The 21,177-nt window shown below is 53.8% G+C and overlaps 2 protein-coding genes across 5 annotated transcripts in view; one reads left to right on the top strand and one right to left on the bottom strand.

Annotated features, from left to right (window-relative positions):
- FAM234A (family with sequence similarity 234 member A) overlaps positions 1 to 21,177 on the bottom strand; it is a 274,257-nt gene that overhangs the window by 245,959 nt on the left and 7,121 nt on the right. Inside the window, exons 2-12 of one of the 2 annotated variants that reach the window (XR_010304531.1) lie at positions 20,769 to 21,076; positions 19,638 to 19,754; positions 19,264 to 19,446; positions 14,979 to 15,109; positions 12,633 to 12,762; positions 12,061 to 12,199; positions 11,255 to 11,395; positions 10,789 to 10,867; positions 10,208 to 10,360; positions 9,215 to 9,317; positions 8,217 to 9,068 (exon numbers count right to left, since the gene is read on the bottom strand). Coding sequence is in view for 1 of the 2 variants with exons in the window: in XM_064153295.1 (XP_064009365.1) it covers positions 8,857 to 9,068; positions 9,215 to 9,317; positions 10,208 to 10,360; positions 10,789 to 10,867; positions 11,255 to 11,395; positions 12,061 to 12,199; positions 12,633 to 12,762; positions 14,979 to 15,109; positions 19,264 to 19,446; positions 19,638 to 19,754; positions 20,769 to 21,033 (1,653 nt within the window). In the remaining variant the exon portion in view is untranslated. Of the gene's footprint in view, positions 1 to 6,171; positions 9,069 to 9,214; positions 9,318 to 10,207; positions 10,361 to 10,788; positions 10,868 to 11,254; positions 11,396 to 12,060; positions 12,200 to 12,632; positions 12,763 to 14,978; positions 15,110 to 19,263; positions 19,447 to 19,637; positions 19,755 to 20,768; positions 21,077 to 21,177 lie in introns of those variants that run through there. The other variant, XM_064153295.1, reaches the window with a different exon arrangement.
- On the top strand, positions 598 to 5,028 carry RGS11 (regulator of G protein signaling 11). Of its 3 annotated transcripts, none has more exons than XM_064153285.1 (16): positions 598 to 821; positions 1,150 to 1,200; positions 1,289 to 1,395; positions 1,501 to 1,552; positions 1,636 to 1,694; positions 1,864 to 1,940; positions 2,045 to 2,126; positions 2,232 to 2,345; positions 2,933 to 2,962; positions 3,046 to 3,107; positions 3,338 to 3,451; positions 3,533 to 3,648; positions 4,065 to 4,152; positions 4,267 to 4,405; positions 4,475 to 4,560; positions 4,631 to 5,028. In XM_064153285.1, exons 1-16 carry the CDS (start codon positions 689 to 691, stop codon positions 4,755 to 4,757), a joined length of 1,437 nt encoding a protein of 478 aa, XP_064009355.1. In that variant the 5' UTR covers positions 598 to 688; the 3' UTR covers positions 4,758 to 5,028. The 3 variants fall into 3 exon arrangements, with proteins under 3 accessions (XP_064009355.1, XP_064009356.1, XP_064009357.1); XM_064153286.1 differs by having other exon boundaries at positions 599 to 821; positions 2,232 to 2,300; XM_064153287.1 differs by having other exon boundaries at positions 600 to 821; positions 2,232 to 2,300; positions 2,939 to 2,962.

The raw sequence follows: 21,177 nt of genomic DNA, 5'->3' as shown, positions 1-21,177 counted from the left end.
GGGAGCCGGGCACAGGCACTGCACCGGGCAATGCAGACATGGAGCACCGGGCACCGCCGGCGGCCGGCAGCACGCAGTGTCCCAAGGGACAGCGGCACCATCTCGGCACCGCCGCGCTGGGACACCCACGGGCAGTGCCCGGAGCTGGGACTCAGCCCATACCCTCTGGCCGGGCTGCTGCCCCAGCACCAAAAACGGCCCAGGGTTGCCCGGGGGCTGGGTGCCCCAGATGGGGCTGCAGGGTGCTGGGCTGGCCCTGCTCCAAGCACAGAGTGATGAGGAACGGCTGCGGTGTGCCATGCTGTGCCCGGACTAGGAACAGGGTGCCCTGGGTTCGAGCAGAGGAGCCCGGCTCTGCCTGGGCCGAGCACAGGGTGCCCTGCATTGGGGTGGGGGATGCCAGGTTGTGTCCAAGCTGGGTGCAGGGTTCCCTGTGTCTGGCTGCAGGGTGCCAGGCTGTCCCTGAAACTACTACAGAGTACCCTGGGTTGGAGCAAGGGAAGTAAGGGTTTCCTCGGGCTGGGCGTGGGCTGCCTTGCGTCTGGGTGAGGGAAGCTAGGTTGTCCCTGAGCTGAGCAGAGTGCCCCAGGGTCCAGCTGCAAGGTGACAGACTGTCCTCAGGCTGAACACAGGGTCCGCTGAGTTGGGGTGAGGGGAGCCAGGCAGTGCCCAGGCCTGGTGAACCCAGATGAGAAGGCTGAGTGTGGTGGGTTATGCCCAGCAGATGGAGAAGATGATCGTCAGTATGCAGGACCCCGACATGGGCATCAAGATGAGGAACCAGCGCCTGCTCATCACTGTCATCCCTCACGCCATGACAGGTGGGTTCCTGAGGTGGGGTGGAAGAGACTTGTGGGGGCATTCTGGTGCTTTCTGGGTGGCCCTGGCACCTCACCCAGCCCTGTGGCACCCTATGCCGATTGCCTTCCCACACCCGCGGGTGCTCAGTGCTGCAGCTGGGATCAATTATGCATCGGCTGAGCGGGGCGGGCACTCACCAAGGCGGGCAGCCCAGCACGTCCTTGGCAGGGCCCCCATCACCCTGCATGACCCCACCATGCCGTGCCAGGATGCCCAGCTTTTGAACCTTCCTGTACCAAGTCTAGGGGAACCCCATGGCACCCCTGCTAATGCTTTCTTGGTTCCCAGGGAATGACATTGTGGAGTGGCTCATCCAGAAGTATGGCATCTCTGAGGAGGGTGAGTGCCCTGGCACAGGCAGCCATCATTGTGGGGGCAACTGGGGCTGCTGAGCCACCACACAGCCTCCTGCTGCTGCTCCCCCCAGAGTCGCTGCACCTCGGCAACTTGATCGTGAAGCATGGCTACATCTACCCGCTCAGAGACCCCCGCAGCCTGGTGCTGCGGGCAGATGAGTCACCCTACCGCTTCCAGGTATGCTCCACCCGTGGCATGGGCACTGCTGTGGGCTTGGGGCTCCCCCACCTTGGCACTGTGACACCATATGTTGTCTGCCTCACCTCTTTTCCCCCACCATAGACCCCCTACTTCTGGACCAGCACCAAATGGCCAGCCACGGAGCTAGATTATGGTAGGTGCCATTGTGCTGCTGGCTCCATCAAGGGCTGCAGCCCCTCCTTGACCTACCCTGAGGTGCCACCACTCCTCTTGCAGCAATTTACCTGGCCAAGAAGAACATCCGCAAGCAGGGTGACCTGATTGAGCACGAGAAGGTGAGTGCTGTCCTCCTCATGCTTGTGATGAGCTGGAGGGTCTCAGCTCACCCAGGAGCTGAGGCTCACCCGTGTGGTTGGGGAGCCTGCAGTGGCACCCTGGCGCCAGACAAGGGGACAAGCGCCTTGCTGTGCCTACCTGGGTGACACAGCTGCTGCTGCCCTCCAGGATAACTACAACCTCCTGCACAAGCGCATCAACCACACCTGGGACTTCGTAGTGATGCAGGCACGAGAGCAGCTCCGGTGAGTGCAGGTGTGGCCCCGCTGCACCCCACTGGGGATGGCGCACCCTTGGATGCCAGGGAAGGCAGGGTGCCAGCACCCCCCTACTGCCTTTGCCTGGGCAGGGCAGCCAAGCAGCGGCGGAAGGGCGACCGCATTGTCATCGACTGCCAGGAGCAGGCCTACTGGCTCGTCAACCGGCCCCCGGTGAGGATGGGCTGCGGGAGCGAGGGGTGCTGGGCATGGGCCTGACACTGGGCACAACCCAGGCCCGGAGGGGCCCAGCAGCCCCCAGCGTGATTCTTATTGCAGCCAGGAGCCCCCAATGTACTGGAGCAGGGTCCAGAGCGCCGGAACAGCCACACCACCCGTGTCCAGCTGGTGAGCAGGGGCACAGGCACCCCTGGGGCTGCCAGTGAGCACAGGGTACAGCCAGCTGTGTGTGTCCAGCTGCCCCAGTGGGTGCCTGGCCATCCCCCACTAGGCCATGCTCACTCTGGAGGGAAGCCTAGTGCTGCTAACATCTGCATGCCCCAGCTGAGCTGGACAGTCCACATGTTTCACCCCTGTGCCTGCCACCCCTCTGTGCCTGCCACCCCTCTGTGCCAGCACCCCTAATCCCTGTGGGAACCCCATGCTGGGCCCTTCCCTGTGTCACAATCCCACTTACCCTGCCCCAGTGTTCTCCTGCCCCAGGCTGCCCTCACTAACTACCTGCTTTCTCTTCTCTGCATCATGTGCCATGTCCTCTGCCCAAGTAAGTGTCACTAACCTGGGGCTGGTGTCATGCTGGGGTTGGGGGGGGCAACATCAGGGTTTCCCCCTGGGCTGTGATGGCTGAGCCAGGAGGTGGGTGGGGATGGGGACAGAATCCATGGGAATGACTGCAGGGTGCCAGGGCAAGGAGGGGTGCTGGATGCCTGGGTCCTTGTCCAAGGTGGTGATGCCAGAGCTGGTGGGAACGATATCCTGGCCCCACCACATCCTCACCCAGCTCTGTGCATCTCTTGCAGACCAAGAACATGGATTACTACAAGAGGGAGGTGAGTGAGGTGAGGGCTGGGGGTGGCTTCTGGGGACGGGAGCTGCCAGGCATCCCTGACATCTGCCCGGTGCCCGGCCCCAGATTGAGTACTGCAGGAAAGCCATGGCCAGGACCAGGGTGAAATCCTCCATCTGCCTCGAGGGGTGAGTGGCTGGAGGCTGCTCTGGCTGTGGGGAGAGCCCCTGTTGGGGTGATAGGGGCACTGGCACCCCTGCAGCCAGCTGCTGGCATGGCAGCACACATGCTTCCATCACCGTTGACGGGAAGCAGATCCTGAGCGCTCCCTCAGCATCTTCCCACCATGGGAAGCTGGAGCTGGTGGCAGTTGTGAGCTGGTGGCCCCATCCACCCCTCCAGCTGCCACTCCTGGCAGGTACATCAAGTTCAATGAGCAGTACGTGCCTCATGACCCCATCATGTCTGGCTGCCTGCCCAGCAACCCCTGGATCACGGATGACACCACCTACTGGGCCATGAATGCCCCCACGTAAGCATTCCTCTCCCCCCAGTACCCCACCCCACAGGACAAGCTGCCCACTGCCCACTCCGACAGCGGTGTCCCCCTCAGGGTGCCAGCCCCTACAAAGCTGCGTGTGGAGCGTTGGGGCTTCAACTTCAGCGAGCTCCTCATGGACCCTCTGGGCCGGGCACAGCTCCTGGAATTCCTCAAGAAGGAGTTCAGTGGTGAGCAGTCTCAGCTCTGCATTCCTTCCCCCATTGCTCCACCCCAACACCCCCAGACCCATATGTCACATCCTGGTGCCCCCAACTCGCTAACCTCTCTCAACACCCCTAGACCCACCATCATGGCCCATGGTGGCATCCTGGCAATACCAAACCCACTGCCTCGTCCTGGTGAACTCAAAGCTTCCACCACATTCCAGCACCCCTAGACCAACCTGTCCTGGCATCTCTTTACCCACCACTGTATCCTTGCACTCCTTGGCCCACTGCCATGTCCCAGCACCCCTGGACTTAACACCCACTGGAGCAGCTGGTTCCATCTTAGGGATTTGGTCCACCAGCTGGCTGAGCTGTGGGCTCAGCAGTGATGGCCTGGGGGCCTCACTCCATGCCCAACACTGTGTCCCCCTGCCCAGCTGAGAACTTGAGCTTCTGGGAGGCGTGTGAGGAGCTGCGCTATGGGGAGCAGTCCCGCATTGATGAGATCGTGGACTCCATCTACCAGTGAGTGCCAATGGGGTGAGGGTTTGGCGGGTTGGGGTTTGGTGGGGGCCAAGCCACCACGATGCTGCATCCTGCTGAGCAACTGGATGCTCACCACCAGCTATGACTCTGCAGGCAGTTCCTGGCTCCCGGGGCCACGCGCTGGGTGAACATCGACAGCAAGACCATGGAGAGGACGCTGGAAGGCATCAAGACGCCCCACCGCTACGTGATGGATGATGCCCAGATGCACATCTACATGCTGATGAAGAAAGTAGGTGAAGGCAGGGCTGGGCTGGACAGGGCAGGCTTGGGCAGGAGCCTGATGCCTCTGCTCTCCCAGGACTCCTACCCACGGTTCCTCAAGTCAGACCTCTACAAGAACCTCCTGGCCGAAGCCATCATCCCTCCAGAGACCAAGAAGCAGCGGTGAGAGCAGGGGATGCCGTCCAGAGTGCTGGTGTGGTCCCTATCAGTGCTGACCCCACTCTGCCCACAGGGTTTTCCCCTTCATGCGCAAGCAGCGGCACTCCAGCCCCAGCCCGGCCCTGCTCCTGCCCGCGGGTGACTCTGAGGAGAGGAGCAAGAGCCCAGCAGCAGCCCCCGTCCCCGAGGAGGAGAGCTGAGGGCCTCGGCCCCCTGCCAACACAACACGGGAGACCCCTTGGGCTCGGTTACGGACCCCCAGCACGCCCCGGCCCCGCCGGCAGTAGCACTGAAGGAGAGAAGCCATATGCCCCCCTGGCAACCCCCCAGAGCCAAGCTGGCCTCCAGGCAGCCCCAGCTCACATCCCTGCACCCTCCCCACCCTCAGGGACCCTGCACTCAGCTGGTTTGGTGTAGGGTCCTCCCTCCTCCCACTCCCTAGGCACAAGACAATAAAATCCCCGTGGGGAAGGCAGTGGATCCCGTGGTTTTCAGTGGGGGGTGACTAGGACAAGGGGTGCCCCTGGTGGTGAGGTTGGATGTTACCTTGTCCTCCCTTCCTGGGCTGGCAGCACCCAGTAAGGGATGTGTGCCCATGGCACAGCTGCCACACATGGCTCTGATTGCTTCAAGGGGCTCCTGGTATGGCTGAGCTGGCACACAGGGCACTCGGTCACCCTGCTGCCACTGATGTGCCCACATGCAGCCCCTAGGGAGGACAAAAAGGCCTTTCGGGGTGGGCCAGAGGTGCCACAGGACACCATGCCCGGGATGCAAGGGCAGGGGCAGGCAGAGAGTGAGGTTGGCAGCCGGGCCACGCTGCCTGCCCGTGGCCATTAATCTGAGAAGAGGTCGGGGATGGCACGGCAGGATTATTCCCTTCCCGGGAGCCAAGCCCAGCTGGGAGAGGATTAATGGTGGTGGTTATATAAAGGAGAGGGGGGCTGGTGCCCACCAGCGCTCAGCCTTGGACCCCAGGGACATCCTCAGCCTGCAGCAGACTAAGTGGTGCCAGTCTACACCCAGTGCAACAGAGTATGGCCGCTTGGGGTGCTCAGGACTGTGGCATCCTGTCCTGTCCTGCTGCAGAGCTAGGGACTCTGGCATGGAGCAGGATTCCTCAGCTCAGTGCTGGGGTACAGAGGGATCGTGGGGCAGGGGAAGCTGCAGAAGCCTCAGTCACAGGCTGGAGCTTGGGAGCTCAGTGCTGGCAGCCAGCAGGCAGTGACAGATGGTCCCATGCTCCAGGAGAGAGCGCTGGCCACGTAGCTCCCTCCGGCTTGATTCCAGTCCAAGCCCCGGCATGGGATTTTCATGCTGCTGGACTGCATCAGGAACCCGGGGTGTAAAATCAGGTCAGAGAGCCCCGGGCGGGGGGCAGGGCTGGGCTGGCCCAGCCTGGTTATCTAACTCCAGCCTCCTGCCATGCTTCCTTCTCCATCTCCTGCTTTAGGGCACAGCCAGACCAGCTCAGCTCTCAAAGCATCACCAGGACACCTGGATCCTTCCCATAAAGAAGGGTTTCCATCTTCAGGAAGCCACACAAAAGGGCTGCCAAAAAAGCCTCCCCAGGTCCTGCATAACCTCAGCTGCAACAAGCAAAGCCAGGCACCATTTACAAACAATGCAAAAGAGGATTTATTGGAACCATCCCAGTTAGACCAAGTCCTACAGGGCACAATTTGCAATAAGTTAAAGACCCAAACCAAACAGTCTTAGTGTTAAAAACCACACTAACACGTGACACAGTGATAGATGCCATCATCACCCATCTGAGTTATTGAATCAAGGCACAAAGTCATTCATTAAATACAGCAAAAAAAATAACCCAAACAAACAAATGTCAGAGAGAAAGAAGCTGGGAAAAGGACTTGTTTTGTTAGGAAGGTGCTGGTTTGGCACTGATGCGTTTAATTGAGCTGCCACAGGGAAATCTGTTTCCAAAGTCTCTGGAAACACGAATGGACAAGTCAAAGCCAGAAAAGCGCCCCCAAAGCCAAAGATCCAGCTCTCCTGAAGGAACAGTCAGCCTGCCCAAAGGCCAGGTCTGGGTGGGGAATGGAAGATGCAGAGTGCCGAGACAGTGTGATCACGGTGAGGGCACACAGCCTGGGCACCTTGCTCCCTGCCAGGGAAAGCTTGGTGGGATAGAATCCACACCAATGCTCGACTCAGATTGGCACCGAAAGCTGGGGCTCCCATTGCCCAGCTCTCTGTTCTGCCCCAGCAGGCGAAGGGCAGGCTGAATCTGGCCCTCACAGCCCAGTCTGCAGCGGAGTCAAGTGACTTGAACCAGAGGACACAGCACAAGAGCCTCCTTGCGCCCCCAGGTCCCCCAGGAATCAGCCTGGAAGGAAAGGAACAGAGGGGAATACCCAGTATTTTGAGTTCAGGGTGCTTTGGAGTTTGTGGAGCACTCTCCAGGGAGAATCCCCAGCTTCATGAACAGCCTGGATGCACCAGGACTCAGCTCTTCCAGCAGCACTCATCCCACACAGCTCCTTTCACTGAGCTACAGATCACAGGGCAGAAGGTGCCAGGACACCCTCTGGGTCACAGCCAGGCTAGTTGGAAGCAGGAGGTAAGGGTCCAGGCAACTGATGCTGCAGCACATTTTGCTGCACAAGTGGCAGAGCTGAAGCTGTGGACACGTCCCTAGGTGACATCAGCTGCCTGAGCCAGGAGCCACCCTGCTGCAGGTGAAAGCTCAGCAGTTTGCACAAGGAGTGATGCTTACACAAATTGATGCCCAGATGTACACAACCTGGCACAAGTTCCTCATCCTACAGTATTTTCACACACACACGAGCTGAGACTAGGTAAGGGAAGGAGGCACTGACCAAGCCCCCTCTCCAGCACTGCCAATCCTGGGAGAGGTTATTCTGAGGTTGTGTCTCTTCTGCCCACCAGTTAGGAGTGGGAGGAAGTACAGCCCAGCAGCGCAGGGCCAGGGCTCCTGTCCCAGTGTGACTGTTGTGGGCACTGCAGCCTTCAGGACTGAGTAGCTGATTTAAACCATTTTCCAGGCTTTCTACCTTATTTCTACAGCCCACACTGGTGCCCAGCAAGGAAAAGGGCACAACAAACATGCTATGCTGCCAAAGTGCCCAGGGGAAATATCATTCTCACCCAAGCCGCCTGGCTAATTCTCTCAGGCTACCAGGCTGGACAGAACAGCTCCTGCAGACCCTCACCCAGCACCACTTTTGTGTGCAAAGAGGGCTTATGTGGTTTCCCTGCACAGTTCATATCCATCTTGCAGCCTGCCCACTTCCTGGCAGAGGGCACAACACTTGGGGAAGGCTCCTGGGCAGCTGCAAGGCTGGATGAATGTTTGCAGAGCAGCTGGCACTGCCACTCAGGTACAGAGCTTCTCAGAGCAGCAAGCCCAGCTCACAGGAAAGGTTAAAGTGCAATTCTACTCTGAAAATATGTTCCAGACCCTTCAGCACCTCAAAACCAGCAGGAGAGGTGGTGTCTGTACCAGCAGGGGAAAGCCAGCCTCAGATTCAGGGTGGTTTATAGATCACCCACAATCAGATTTGGGGCAGGGAGCATTGATGTTAACTCAGGTGGGAGACCAACTCCCATTCTGTGTCACCAATGCTGCACAGCCTGGCTGAAAGAGCAGCAGAGACAGACACAGGTAGGCTGGTGACCTGGTGACTGCTAGGCAGGGCACATGGGGCTGTTCTGAGAAGGAAACCCCATTTTTTAAGTAGGCTGACACTTCAACTTGCACTCTGCTGGCCCGGGTGACCTGCAGCCACATCACCTCTGCCATGGCTGAGGTCTACCACTACACCTCCTTCCACAACTGCAAAAGCAGGGGCCCAAACCCAGGAGGAGAGCAACTGCAGATCCACTCACTGCCAGGAGAGCTGACTCAGGAAGGAAATCTAATGTCACACACCCAAGCTCCACTTCTCGCACAAGCACCCAAGAAATCACCATCTCCAGCATCCCCAGAAAGCAAGTCCTCTGCTGCAGCCACCAGCTGAGCCAGCACAGCTCTGCGGGCACAGGAGGATGGAGAGGGAAGCCCTCCTCCCCGAGCTGATGACACTTCAGTGGTGGGCAAGCACTGAAGTCCCATCAGATCTGAGGATGGATGTGCTGGCAGCTGCCCCCCATGGTCTGGGCATCCCCAGACAATGGAAGTGTTTCCCTGACAGCCATGCTTTGGTTTGTGGATGGAGAAAGGCAGCTTTTCACTTGACTCCATGAGCTGGGCTGGCAGGGGAGAGGCAGCCTGGAGATGCCCAGCCTGGAGTAGCCTCTGCCCATCCATTGACAGGCTCAGGCTCGGCTTTGGAATCGCATCCTGTAGAGGCGGTCCCGGACGTGCTGCTCACTGTCCACGGCCACCTGGCTCAGCCAGATCACCCTGCTCTCAGAGACGTCTTCCTTCAGCTTCCGCTTCATCAGCGACACAGGCCCGGGCTCCTCACTGGGCCGAGGGCCCCGCAGCAGCACGTAGCAGGCGTGGCGGCTCCGCTCAAAGAGAGCAGCTGGAAAGCAGAGGGAAAGGCCCAGCCTAAGGTCCTCGTACTCAGAGTGGCCATCAGACGCAGCACCACGCAGCCAGAGCCCAGGAGGGACCCACGCAGTGTCCTCCTGCAGCACCTTGCTGGAGGGCAGGGAGGAGAGGACTTACCATCGAATGAAATCACTTGGTCTGTGCTGTTGCGGAGCTCCAACAGCACGTTCGTGTAGGAAGGATGGAAAAGATACAGCTTCTGGAGCGGAGCTCTGGATGCCTGCAACCAAAAGGACTCTATCAGGACAGGGACTCACATGTCATCCCGAAGCCAATGCCAGCACCAGGCTCAGCTGCTGCCCATGCTCCACAGAATATATCCAGTCAGGTACTTGCCCAGGTCTGCTCAACTCATCCAGGTACTGGTACTGGAACTTTGCTTATTGCTGGGTGCTCTCCTCCCACCCCAAGCTCCCCACGTCTCTTCCAACCCTGATGATGATGATACTGTGATACCTCTGTGCCACAGGCAGGAAGCAGATTTTTGTCTTCAGGCTCGTGGAGTCAGTGAATAAAGCCCAGGAAGCATAACTGGTGTCTGGGCATACTCCAAGACACAACCTGTCACCAAGGCTGCCAGCCCCTGCCTCAAAGTGCTCAGCTCCACAGCTGCGCTCTGCACTGAGGCTGCCAGTGACGACCCTAGCGCAGGGAGAGGACACTCACATGGCCACGGGACATCACCATGTGCAGTGCTGCCACCGAAGGCTCACAGTCAAACAGCAGCAACATCAGAGGTACCAAACAAGAAGCTTCTTACCTCCTCTACAGCCCCACACCAAGGCAATCCAGTGACTTTGCTCATACAGCCACTAAGTCTCTTCTCTCTACTTAGCAAGGCTGGGGATGACAAAAGCTGCTGTGCTACCACCAGCTACTAGCGGGGACCCTGCTATAGATGCTGTGAGGATCCATTAGAGAGCAGAGCACATGTAGAGGTCTGCCTGCTTCTAGCAGAGCACACTGGTCAGCAACCACACAGGCAGTGCAAGAGGCTGCGGTGTCAGTGACACGGAGAGATGTAAATGTGAACTCTGGGAGAAGGTGGCAGCTCCACTCAGTTCTGGCCCAGTGTCTGCAGAAGAGCAACCACTCAGCAGCACTTCTCACCGTTTCGTTCCCTGGTGCCTGGTATTCACCCCAGATGAGGAAGGCAGAGCGGTGATCAGCAGTAGACAGTGTGGCTGGCCCAGGGCTCTCTGCTCTCGAGTTCATCTTCAGGTCCCACTGGACTGCACCAGATCCACTCTCAACAATCATAACCTAGCAGGGAGGAAAGAAGAGGAACTCAAATCAAAGAGCTATAACAAGTCATGAGAGAGACGTCAAGTCAGTTATCTCTCAACCACACTGCCTCTGGGAACAAGTTTCTGACACATGGGAAGATGAGGAGATACTTCATGCTGAGCATCACAGATCTGTGAGACCTGGGGCAGGCCACGTCAGAGCACAGTCACAAGTTCTGCAGCTATTTCAAGGGGTTCAGAGCTCCATCACTGAAGCCTCTTGCTGAGAAGAGAATTAAAGTGCCTGAACTGCCTTCAATAACCTGTTGAAAGAGATCCTTTCCCAGCCTAAAGCTTCCTAAATTCAGCCAGAAGGAACACATCCCACCAGCTGTCCTCACCTCAGTGCCTGCTTGAGCTGTGACATGCAGAGAGAAGGGAAATTAAAAGGAAGAGATTTCAAACCTTCTTCCTGTTGGGGCCGATTTCACTCTCAAGGACAATACAAAGAACATCAGGTTTGAAGTAACCAAGCAGCGGCTCCCTAAGGGAGAGAAAGAAAAGGGAGAGATCAAAACACATCCTGATGGCCTGATGACACCTTGTTCCTTCAGAACAGCCTCTATCCTACCATCACCCCCTGGTAAGAGACTTGACTGATACATTAGGTGAGCCTGGCACCTCTCCCAAGCCTGAGCCCAGTCCTAGAACAGCAACATCATGGCAGGCACAGACGAAGAATCAAAGCTTTGGGCTCCTCCACTTTGAAGCAGCACCTGATAATTGCTAGCAGAGGACACAAGACACTAAGCAAGGTCCAGATGTGACCACAGAGCAGGCTCCTGTGTTTGAAATTACAAAAGCAACATAGCAGCTGGGATGACGCCATGGGCCTAGCAATGCCACCCCTGCCCCAGATGGGTAACGCTACCTCATGACACGGGACACGTTGAGGGTCCACACGTTCTGGAGGCTGCGTGTGCTGATCAGCGTGGCCATCTCCGAGCTCACAACCAAGATGTTCTCCTGTGACTGCCCAGGGATCTTTGCCAGGTAACGAATGTCTGCAGAGCTGAACACGGACAACAAACGATTACCTGAGAGCCCTGGGGCTATTGAGCCTGGAGAAGAGCAGCCCCAGAGGGGATCTTCTTGATGCTCAGCAACAGCTAAAGGCTGGCGTGCAAGAGGATGGGGCCAGACTCTTGTCAGTGGTGCCCAGGGACAGGTCAAGGGGCAATGGGCACAAACTGGAACCCAGAAGGTTGCAGCTGAACCTGAGGTGAAACCTGTTTGGTGTGAGGGTGCTGGAGCCCTGGAGGAGGCTGCCCAGAGAGGTTTTGGAGTCTCCTTGTCTGGAGAGCTTCCAAACCCAGCTGGCCATTGTGATCCTGGGCAATTGCTGTGGGTGGCCCTGCTTTAGCAGGGGCTAGACTGGATGATCTCCAGAGCTTCTTTCCAACCCTCACCATGATGGCATTCTGTGATTATGCTTTCCAGACTGTGGATGGGTTTATTCTGGAGTTTTGTTTTTCCTGCTGCGCAGTAAACACAAACAGGAAACCCAGCCTGGCTTCCCTCCTTTCCTGTGAAACCAAGCAGGCCATCAACACCAGCCCTCTCCCCAAGCTTTGGCTCTGCTCCTAATCCAAAAGTGAGGCAGCCAGTAAAGAGCAAAGTCACAGCAGCCACCCTGCCAGGAACACCTGTGCCCTCTGCTCCACCAGCACCTCCCACCTGAGAAGCGAGAAGCGGTGTGTGGCATGGTCAATGTTCTTCTCCCACTGAGGATCTTGCTCGAGGCCAGGAAGCTTCATTTCCATCCCAGTTGCTGCACTGTGGAGATCTTTCAGGGAATATGCATACAGAGAGTTATCTGTGCAAAAAAACAAAGTGAGAATGAGGGAGCTGAGCTGTCCTGCCCTTCCTCTGAACTCTCCTTTCCAGAGCTGGCAGATGAACTGTATTTTTAGGCCTTGCATCATAGAATTGTAGTGGTATTTTGAGACTCCAGCCTGCTTTTAAATGCTTTTAACATCTTATCTCTTCATAATCCAACTGTTCCACAGTAATCATTTGCTATAAATGACTACTTAAATATTACATTCTCAACCTTTCCCACATAAAATTACCACAGTATGCAACAATCCCTGGTTCAAGCAGAATTCCCCCCCTTCTCTGAATGTCCCTGAATAGCTCTTCTGCCATGTGGAAGCATGATCCAACCTTTCAGAATGCAAAGCCCTCTCCCAGACAAGTGATTCCAGAGGAATGCTCACTCTGCAGGCTGGCCCCAAACACAACTGTACCTGTATAGAAAAGGAAGTATGAGGAGGAGGCCAAGTCCAGCCTAACATAGCGAGCTTGCCCATCCACATCCAGGCTGCCAGGGGAGCCAATCTGTTTGCCAGTTTTTCCTGAATGGATGAAGGTCTTAATCTACAAAGAGAAGGGATTAAAAAAATAGAAAGGTTAAAGCTGCACCATGCTGTCACTGCTCCAGCTCAAGGGTATTCCACAGCTTCTGAGCAGCTGGTACTGAACAGCAGCTGAATGAGAAGAGCACAGGCTTGGATGAAAAGTCTCTCCCAGGTTTTGGAGGTGTGGGCATGGGTTGGGTGACTCCTTTGCTGTGAATACTTCTGCAGGTTTGAAAACCACTCTGAGCACATCCACTGAATTTACTGTCTCTGCAGGCCGGAACTGCTGGACAGCAAGCCCCTGTTCTGCTCAGGAGAGCACAGACCAATTCAAGAAGTCACAGTGATGGAGAGGACTGAAAGGCAGAAAGAAAGCAGTGTTTGGACACAGACAGAAACCTGTCTTCACATGGTAGCTCTGTTGAAAATTTCAAGTGTCCTAATCTAGTCCTCCCAAGGCTGACATGAGCCTAAGAAGAAAAAAGAGCTGACAGGTTTCTTTACATTCTCTGTGGAGGGCAAGAGGATGCAGTAAAACATTTCACCCAGGAAAACAAAGGCCAAAATCAAGATCAGATTCAAATGTCTGGGTAACAGGCATGGCCCGGGCAGAGCAATGCACACCAGGCAAAAGAAAGATGCCAGACCACGAGGAACAGCACCCAACAGAGATGCTGAGTCAGCCAGGAGCCCTTCCCTCTTGCTTTGTTGGCAGGGTTCAGGAAAGAGAAGGAAATCAGTCGCTCTCAAAGTCAATCTGGAGGGTCTGGCTGGTGAATAAGGGATCAAGTTTGCTGGAGTGGATGAGGAATATACTGGAAAAGGAGAGCAGTATGTCCACCAGCTGTTCCCAGCCTCCTGCACTGGGAGGAGACACATACCAGCTCTTGTAGACACCTTCACCTTGTCCTGGTTCAGCAGCTGCCCTGGGACAGTAACAGCCAAAGGTCTTCACACAGAGAGTAAGAATACACACCACTTTTTTTGCTGTGTTGCTTAACATCTCTCTGCACTGCTTTCAGACCACCCTGCCCTGAACAATGTCTTATGTTCCCAGACTGTTCCTGCTGAAGCTTGCAGCAGGCAGGAACTCTCAGAAAAAGCTGCCTTCTAAATCCCCTGCACACAGACCTTCCCCCACAGGAGGCTCAAAGCTCTGCAGTAGTGTGATGTAACGTTCAGCTTCAGCCCTTGTTAGCAATCAAGCTGATTCACTGCAGGGCTGAATCGCCCTTCTGAAGCTGCCTTTTCCCGGGCTGCAGGGGGCTCCCTGTGCCCTGTGTGACTTCTCAGAAGAGAATGTATTGTTACTGAAGTTGACAGAGTGTTTGCCAAATCCAGGGGGGGAAGGGATTCCACACCAAGATAGCCAGAGAGGTTAAATGGAAAACAAATCCAAAGGCAGTCTTGCAGAACAGAGACCACATTCAAACATTTCTTGGCCTCCTCAGATTAAAGAAAAAGAAGTCTTGAGATAATTTGGATACCAGAAGCAATGAGGAAAGATATCAGAAGAGAAATGTAGGAGTGGGAGAGGATAGAATTTCTGATGACTCTGGCAACAGCAAAGCCTTGCACAGTGGAACTCTGTTCACTTACAGAGGACTCTGGTATGAAGATACAGGGCTCCCATCCTTCCCACTAGATTGGGAAATAACTGCACCTTTAAGCAGGACAGAGTGTGCATGCAGATGATGCAGATGTTTTCTATAAAACTACTTTCAGCTACATGACTTCACCCCTCTAAGGGATGGAAAAAAGCAGCATCAGAATGGAGGTAACACAACTGGCAGCAACTTCGCTACGCAAACTCCAGTCAGAATTAACCAGCACAGCAACAGCAGGAAAAAAGCTGGGCAAAGCAGAGCACAGGCAGTGCTGTGAGAGGCGTCAGGAAAAGGCAGGGGTAGCAGGGAAGTGCTGGCTGTCAGCTGTGCTTTTATCTAGGAGCCAAATATGTCAGGGTTTGTTGCTTTTCACTTCTCTGAGCAGAGCCCCAAGAAAACCGCAGGCTCACCCCACGCAGGCTCCCTGCGCACACAGCGAGGAGCCCTGGCTGACAAGGGGCAGGGGTTCCTGACCAGCTTTGCTCTCTTTTTTTTTCTTAAAGCCACAAAACACCTGCAGGACTAAATCTGAGACATTTCCTCTTAAAACACAAGATAGGAACAAATAGCACTGCTGCCACCCGCTGTGTTTTGCCCACTGATTTTATCACAGCCTCAGAAGACATACCTTATCTCCTGTAGCAATAAAGATGATCAGGTCCTGGACTCCATCACTATCCACATCTGGAATCACTGACACAGGAGTCAGCACAGTGTAATTAGCTCCAAAGTCACTGGACTGCCTCCACTGAACTTCCCCTGGAAGACAGAGTTGTTGGGAAATGTTCACTGAACTGCACCAGCTTGAGAGGCTTTTACCAGGTGGTTGCTGCAAGCATTTGCAGTAGGCACTACCTACAGCCCACCAGCACCACAAACCAGGCACACCTATGCTCTGCGAGGCACTTGGGAGCATTTCAAATGAGTGCCAGCATCCACAGCTTCAGCTTCTGTTGGAAAGTAATTCCAACTGCCTGTACAAACACATCCAAACATCCCAGGTCAAATCAACCCACCGGGCATAGGGACAAGCTTCCCTGCAGGTCAGGACATGCAGAATCCTCGTTGTGATCTGAAGCCTTGCTGCAATATCTGCACAGACATCTGAAGACCATAAAGCAGCCATACTCTCGAGCCCAGTGTTTCAGCTACTCATAACAAAACCTTTTTTTGCTGCAACTTGTCTCCTGCAGATGTTCCTGCAGATGTTCAGCCACAACCGAGTTCACATCCCACCTCTCCCTTCTTCAAAGAACACACACAGCACATTCAAACTTGTTTGTAAGTAGAGGGAGTAGAGCTTTGGCTTTAAAAAACTGGTGTTTGTGTGTGCTAGAATTTCCCTTCGAGAGCTCTAGGCCAGCTGGGTGACTACTTCACACACTCTGCCCAGGGCTGTTGGCCACTTTCCAGTCAATGCCCAGTGGAATTTGGTGAGGTGGAGGGAGCATGGTGTGAGTTCTGCTTTTGAAGGAAGAGTTAAGTGACTAAGTAGGTGCCCAGAGGGGAAATGCTTACCCTCCCCTTTAACCAGGATCACAGACAGCAATTATCATTTCAGGAATGCATCTGCTCTTTGTCAGGAGAGCAGTGGCACTGCAGGCCAAGGAATTACTACCTGACCCTGTCTGCTATCATTTAAGGCAGGCTGCTTTTCCGGCAGGATTCCTCCAAAGCTTTCACTGAAACACTGGAAAAAATACTTGGATTTGTTACTATGACAACAGAAGTGAAGCAGAAGATTGCCCCTAGGAAATCGTGGGAAAGTATTTTACCCCTGATGAAAACAGAGGCAAAGGAAGGAGAGGACTGAAGTTTTCAATAACTATACCCTTGAGCACAGCCCCAAGCTACCAGAGGAAGGCCAGGCTGATGGAATCTGCATGGCAGCACACAGGGCTCTGCTCCTTGCTGCTCAGACAGTGGATAAACCCTTGGAGGAAGCACATCACCCTCCTACAAGAGCAGTCTGACTTAAAAAAAAACAGGTAGCAGGGACACAGATTCAACACAAGGCTCTGAGAAGCTTTCATACTCTAACACCTGCTCCTGAAATCAACCTCACCCTGCTCCAACAACAGGAGATGGGAGTATACTGTTCGACTGCCCTCTGGATGTGACATTGCCTCCTCAGAGCACGAGGTCATAGCAGAAGCAAGGCAACAGAAGCCAAGATGGAAATCAGACAAGTGCCCAGACAGCACACCTCACCTGGGTGAACCTATGTGAAAGGTTGGGCTTTTTTTTTGCTCCAGAAAGAATAAAATTAGGATTTAAACGACTGAGTTCAGCTCTCACTTCAAGCAGCTGGAGAGGACACAGAGACTTCTCTCCATGCTGAACATTCTCCAGGTTGGAATTCTGGTTTATTTGGTGATTTCTCTCACAGAAGCAATCTTACACAACTGATCATTGTGGTCCCCTTTCTGCCATATCCTTTGGGAGACCATTACTGCTCACAGGGCTCACAACACAGGCTGCTGACAGATACGGATATGAGAGGTGGTGTAACAAAACACGCCTGTCCTCTTCCTTGAGACTCTGCTTCTGGCCCCAGCAGAGATGGAGTATGTAGCTACAGAGACTTTTTTGCTTTGACCTGGAGCAGCTAATCTTAAGCTCTTGTGTCCCAGTTTGCTTGTAAGATAAGCATGCAGGAATGTCAGATGTTCTGAGAAAACAGAATCCTGCCCTCCCACCCTTTCCTTACTGTTTGCTGAGGTCATTTCTTCTGGAGGGAAGCCTTAACTTAACTCAGACTGATAGAAAACCTCTAACTTTATCAGCATTTACAGATCAAAACCGTATCAGAAGCTTTCAGATGATAATCTGCCTGCTTCTCCTTCAGTCTCTCTACAGGCAGAGGCTGAGCAACCCTAGTGCCCTGGAAACTCACCAATCCTCCACCTGGATGAATCATCAACAGCTAAAGGTTGCTCTGACTGCTGTTTTGAGCACAATGTGATCTAAGTCAGAGTTTGCCACTTTAAATACATTTAGTCTATTTAAATACATTTTATTTTGCTCTGTCCTCCTAACCTCCAGTAAAAGAACCATGCTAAGAAAACCCTTTTAACCTACTTAATCACACAAAGCTATCAAACATGTCAGTTTCTGGGTTATTCACTTTTCTATCTGAAGCAATTTTTCATCTCATGCTTTTAATTTGTCCATGGAACACTTCCTTACTGTACTGTTGTTGTGCCCTGTGGCTTAGCCTGGTTCCCTCTCCTTGCTTATGCCATTTCTTTACTGTTGTCTTTAGAATCATAGAATCATAGAATCAACCAGGTTGGAAGAGACCTCCAAGATCATCCAGTCCAACCTATCCCCCAGCCCTAGCCAGTCAACTAGACCATGGCACCAAGTGCCTCATCCAGTCTTTTCTTGAACACCTCCAGGGACAGTGCCTCCACCACCTCCCTGGGCAGCTCATTCCAATGACAATCACTCTCTCTGTGAAGAACTTCCTCCTAACATCCAGCCTAGACCTACCCCAGCACAACTTGATACTGTGTCCCCTTGTTCTATTGCTGGTTGCCTGGGAGAAGAGGCCACCCCCCACCTGGCTACAATGTCCTTTCAGGTAGTTGTAGACAGTAATAAGATCACCTCTGAGCCTCCTCTTCTCCAGGCTAAACACCCCTAGCTCCCTCAGCCTCTCCTCATAAGGTTTGTGTTCCAGGCCCCTCACCAGCTTTGTTGCCCTTCTCTGGACATGCTCCAGCACCTCAACATCTTTCTTGAATTGAGGGGCCCAGAACTGGACACAGCACTCAAGGTGTGGCCTGACCAGTGCTGAGTACAGGGCAAGAATAACCTCCCTTGTCCTACTGGCCACACTGTTCCTGATGCAGGCCAGGATGCCATTGGCTCTCTTGGCCACCTGGGCACACTGCTGGCTCATCTTCAGCCTACTATCTACCAGTACCCCCAGGTCCCTTTCCTCTTGGCTGCTCTCCAGCCACTCAGTCCCCAGCCTGTAGCGCTGGGGCCGTGTTTAGTTACAGGCCGTGGGCTCAGCAGTCACCTTTCTACAATTTGACCTAAAAACAATCACTTCATTAATAGTCTGTAAATAACCTGTGCTGAAGCCTACTGATGAGGGTACTAAGCCATCTCACTTGGTACAGAAGCTTTCCAGCTCTGTGCTCTACACTTCCATCTGCACTAAAAATTAAAACCTATGCTGGCTTTTCCTCAGATTTCTCTTGCCAATTCCCTCTCCCCAGTTTTGGAGGCAGGGTGTGAGAGGTTCAACACCAGATAAAGACAAGGCAGAACAAGCATTGTTTAGAATCTTGAAAACAGTGGTTCCTCAAATAGAAATTATTTCAGGCTTCACCAGTCAGGAAGGTTCAGCGTGCAATCGATGGCCACTGCCCTGTGCCTAGAGAAGTGCTGACACTCTTTGTCCCCACCAAAACAGGTAAGATGAAATGAAGAAGGTTTTCCAAATGAATCAGGAAAAATCCTGGACTACTCAAACTGTTGAGTCCTTAACCTAAGTGCTGTCCTTGATGACTTCAGCATCACAGATCCCTGAACTCCACTCCTCTTGCTGCTGTGGGCGCTTGCACGCACATGACCTGATGCTCAGGTTTGTGTCCAATCCATGAGATATAAAGTGACACTCACAGCTAGTGACTGCTTCTCCTGCTTCAAAAGCTGTTGAAATGCTGGCCTTGCAGTACAGCTGCTGGCAGAGCTCAGCCTTTGGACCAGAGGCTGAGAGAGCAGGCGCTTCCCAATGGCCCAGCACAGAGTTCTCGAGGCAATAAACCCCCGCACCCCATTGTTCATGGACCACCAAGTCATGTTATGCTGACATCCCCAGCCTTCAAGGTCTGAAGGCCACCAAGTGATGCCAGTAAGCAGCAGCATCTCCTGCATGGCAGGAGAAGCCTACTCACCTGTCTGCAAACTGACAGCCGTGAGAGATGCTGGCTTCCCCACCACCAGGCAAGCCAGGGCCCCACTGAGCTGCTGAACGCCACACTGCAGCCACTCCATGTCCTCAGCAGCAGGCCTCTCCCACAGCACTCTGCCATTTGTGCCAGACACAGCAGCCAGGAAGGCACAAGGAGAAGGCAGACCTGAGGAAAAGAGGAGTCAGAGTGATTGCTGCTGCTCTCTCTGCACCACCCAAGAGCTGGGACTCACCCAGGCCCTGTCCCCACTCAGCTAACCTGGTTTTCTCTCCCAGACCCACAGCAACCTCACTAATTACAGCTACAAGAGCAAGAACAGCCCTTCTACTGCAAGATTTTGTTTCTGAGGCAGCTACCTTCCTCCAGACAGGATCTGTTAAAGCTGCCACTGCCATTGCCAGCTTTGAAGGCGAAGATGACGTCTTGCACTTTGTCTTCATCCACATCTTCTATAGCAAGAAACTGGTAGGCCACTGGAAGAGAAGACAAGCCAGGCACTGGTGAGGATTGCCTCAACTAACAGCAGAGCTGGCTGAAGCACAACACAAATTTCTCAAGACCTACTCACTGCCTCCATCTCTGACAGTGTAGTGTGAGGACAAATTTGCTTTGATGTTAAAAAAAGACATCTACATGAGGACAAGGACTGGAAGTTAGTGCCAAAGGACATTTTAAACTTGCTGTCCCCCAGAGGGTTTCTCTTGTTTTAAAGCCAAGCAGCCAGAATTTGAACTATGTTAAACAAACAAACAGAGTTGGTGTGGGGTTGCTATTCCTGAAATAGACTCTAAAACAAACCCCAAACTTTCAAAATCCAGCCCCAAATATTCCATTGTTCTCATTCTCAGCTAAAAGGAGCCTTCTACAGCTCACAGCAGCAGAACTTGGGATTTCTGCACCCCAACTTGAAGCTCAGTCTCCACTGGTGAGCACTGTCCCTGCATTTACACCACAAGCAGGCTAACAGAAAGCTCTCCCAGAAGCGAAAGCTGAGCCAACAGGGAGCAGCACCCAGGCTAAAGAGACAACCAAAGCAGCTATAAAAATCTGCAGCTTATCAAAACACAACAAGATACAGTTCCTCTTTTTCCCTTCCTGTTAGCCAGAGAAGCAGGTCAGAAAGCCACACTGGCAGAGAGAACTCTTAACTGTCCTCATATCTCAGCTGAAACTTCAAGGGAGCATTTTACAGCCCAAACTCCAACACGGATTTGCTCCCTCACAGCCTTCCCCAGGCCATTTTCCCAAACGAGGGCAGCCTTCTACCTTGTTAGAGCTTCAGAGCAGTGTCTCATTTCCCAACCTCCTGGAAGGCCACTCCAATTATGACGGGCCACTGCTTTTCCAGGTCAGGTATTCACAGCTCTTGCTCCCAAGAGCAGCATCCCTGCAGACCTGGCTCCAGGTCTTAGGCAGAGGTCTACAACTCAAACTGGTGGCAGGGGAAGGAAAGGGGCTCCTGGTAAACATCTGTTTTGCAAGCTCACCTGCATTGTCGTAGTTCCGGAACCAGGTTCTTTCTGAAACTGGCCTCTCTGGGCAAGGAATGACGAAGGAGAAAGCAAACACAATTATCAGACACAGGAACAAGGAGACGAAGAAGGCTGCCGTGCGCCACCGCGAGAGCCGGGACAGCCGCGGTGACTGCTTGATGATAATTCTTCTCTCCACAGAGTTCTCGTGGTTCTCTTGAGCTTTTGCATCTTCAGTCTTCAGAGGGTGGATCTCAGCTTCTGAGTCTTTGTTATCCATGGCAGCTCATTTATCCGTACGCAGACAGCCTCCTCCCCTTCACCTGGGAACAATGAGGAGAGAGGTTAGAATGAATTTGGGGATATATCCAAAATTCCATCAAAATCTTCTGCTACCACCTGATGGTCACACTGGAAACGGAAG

The sequence above is a fragment of the Pogoniulus pusillus genome, chromosome 13 (genome assembly GCF_015220805.1).
Source record: "Pogoniulus pusillus isolate bPogPus1 chromosome 13, bPogPus1.pri, whole genome shotgun sequence".
NCBI lineage: Eukaryota > Metazoa > Chordata > Aves > Piciformes > Lybiidae > Pogoniulus > Pogoniulus pusillus.
Note: the sequence above shows the minus strand (reverse complement) of the source record. Positions and strands in the feature narration are given on the sequence as shown.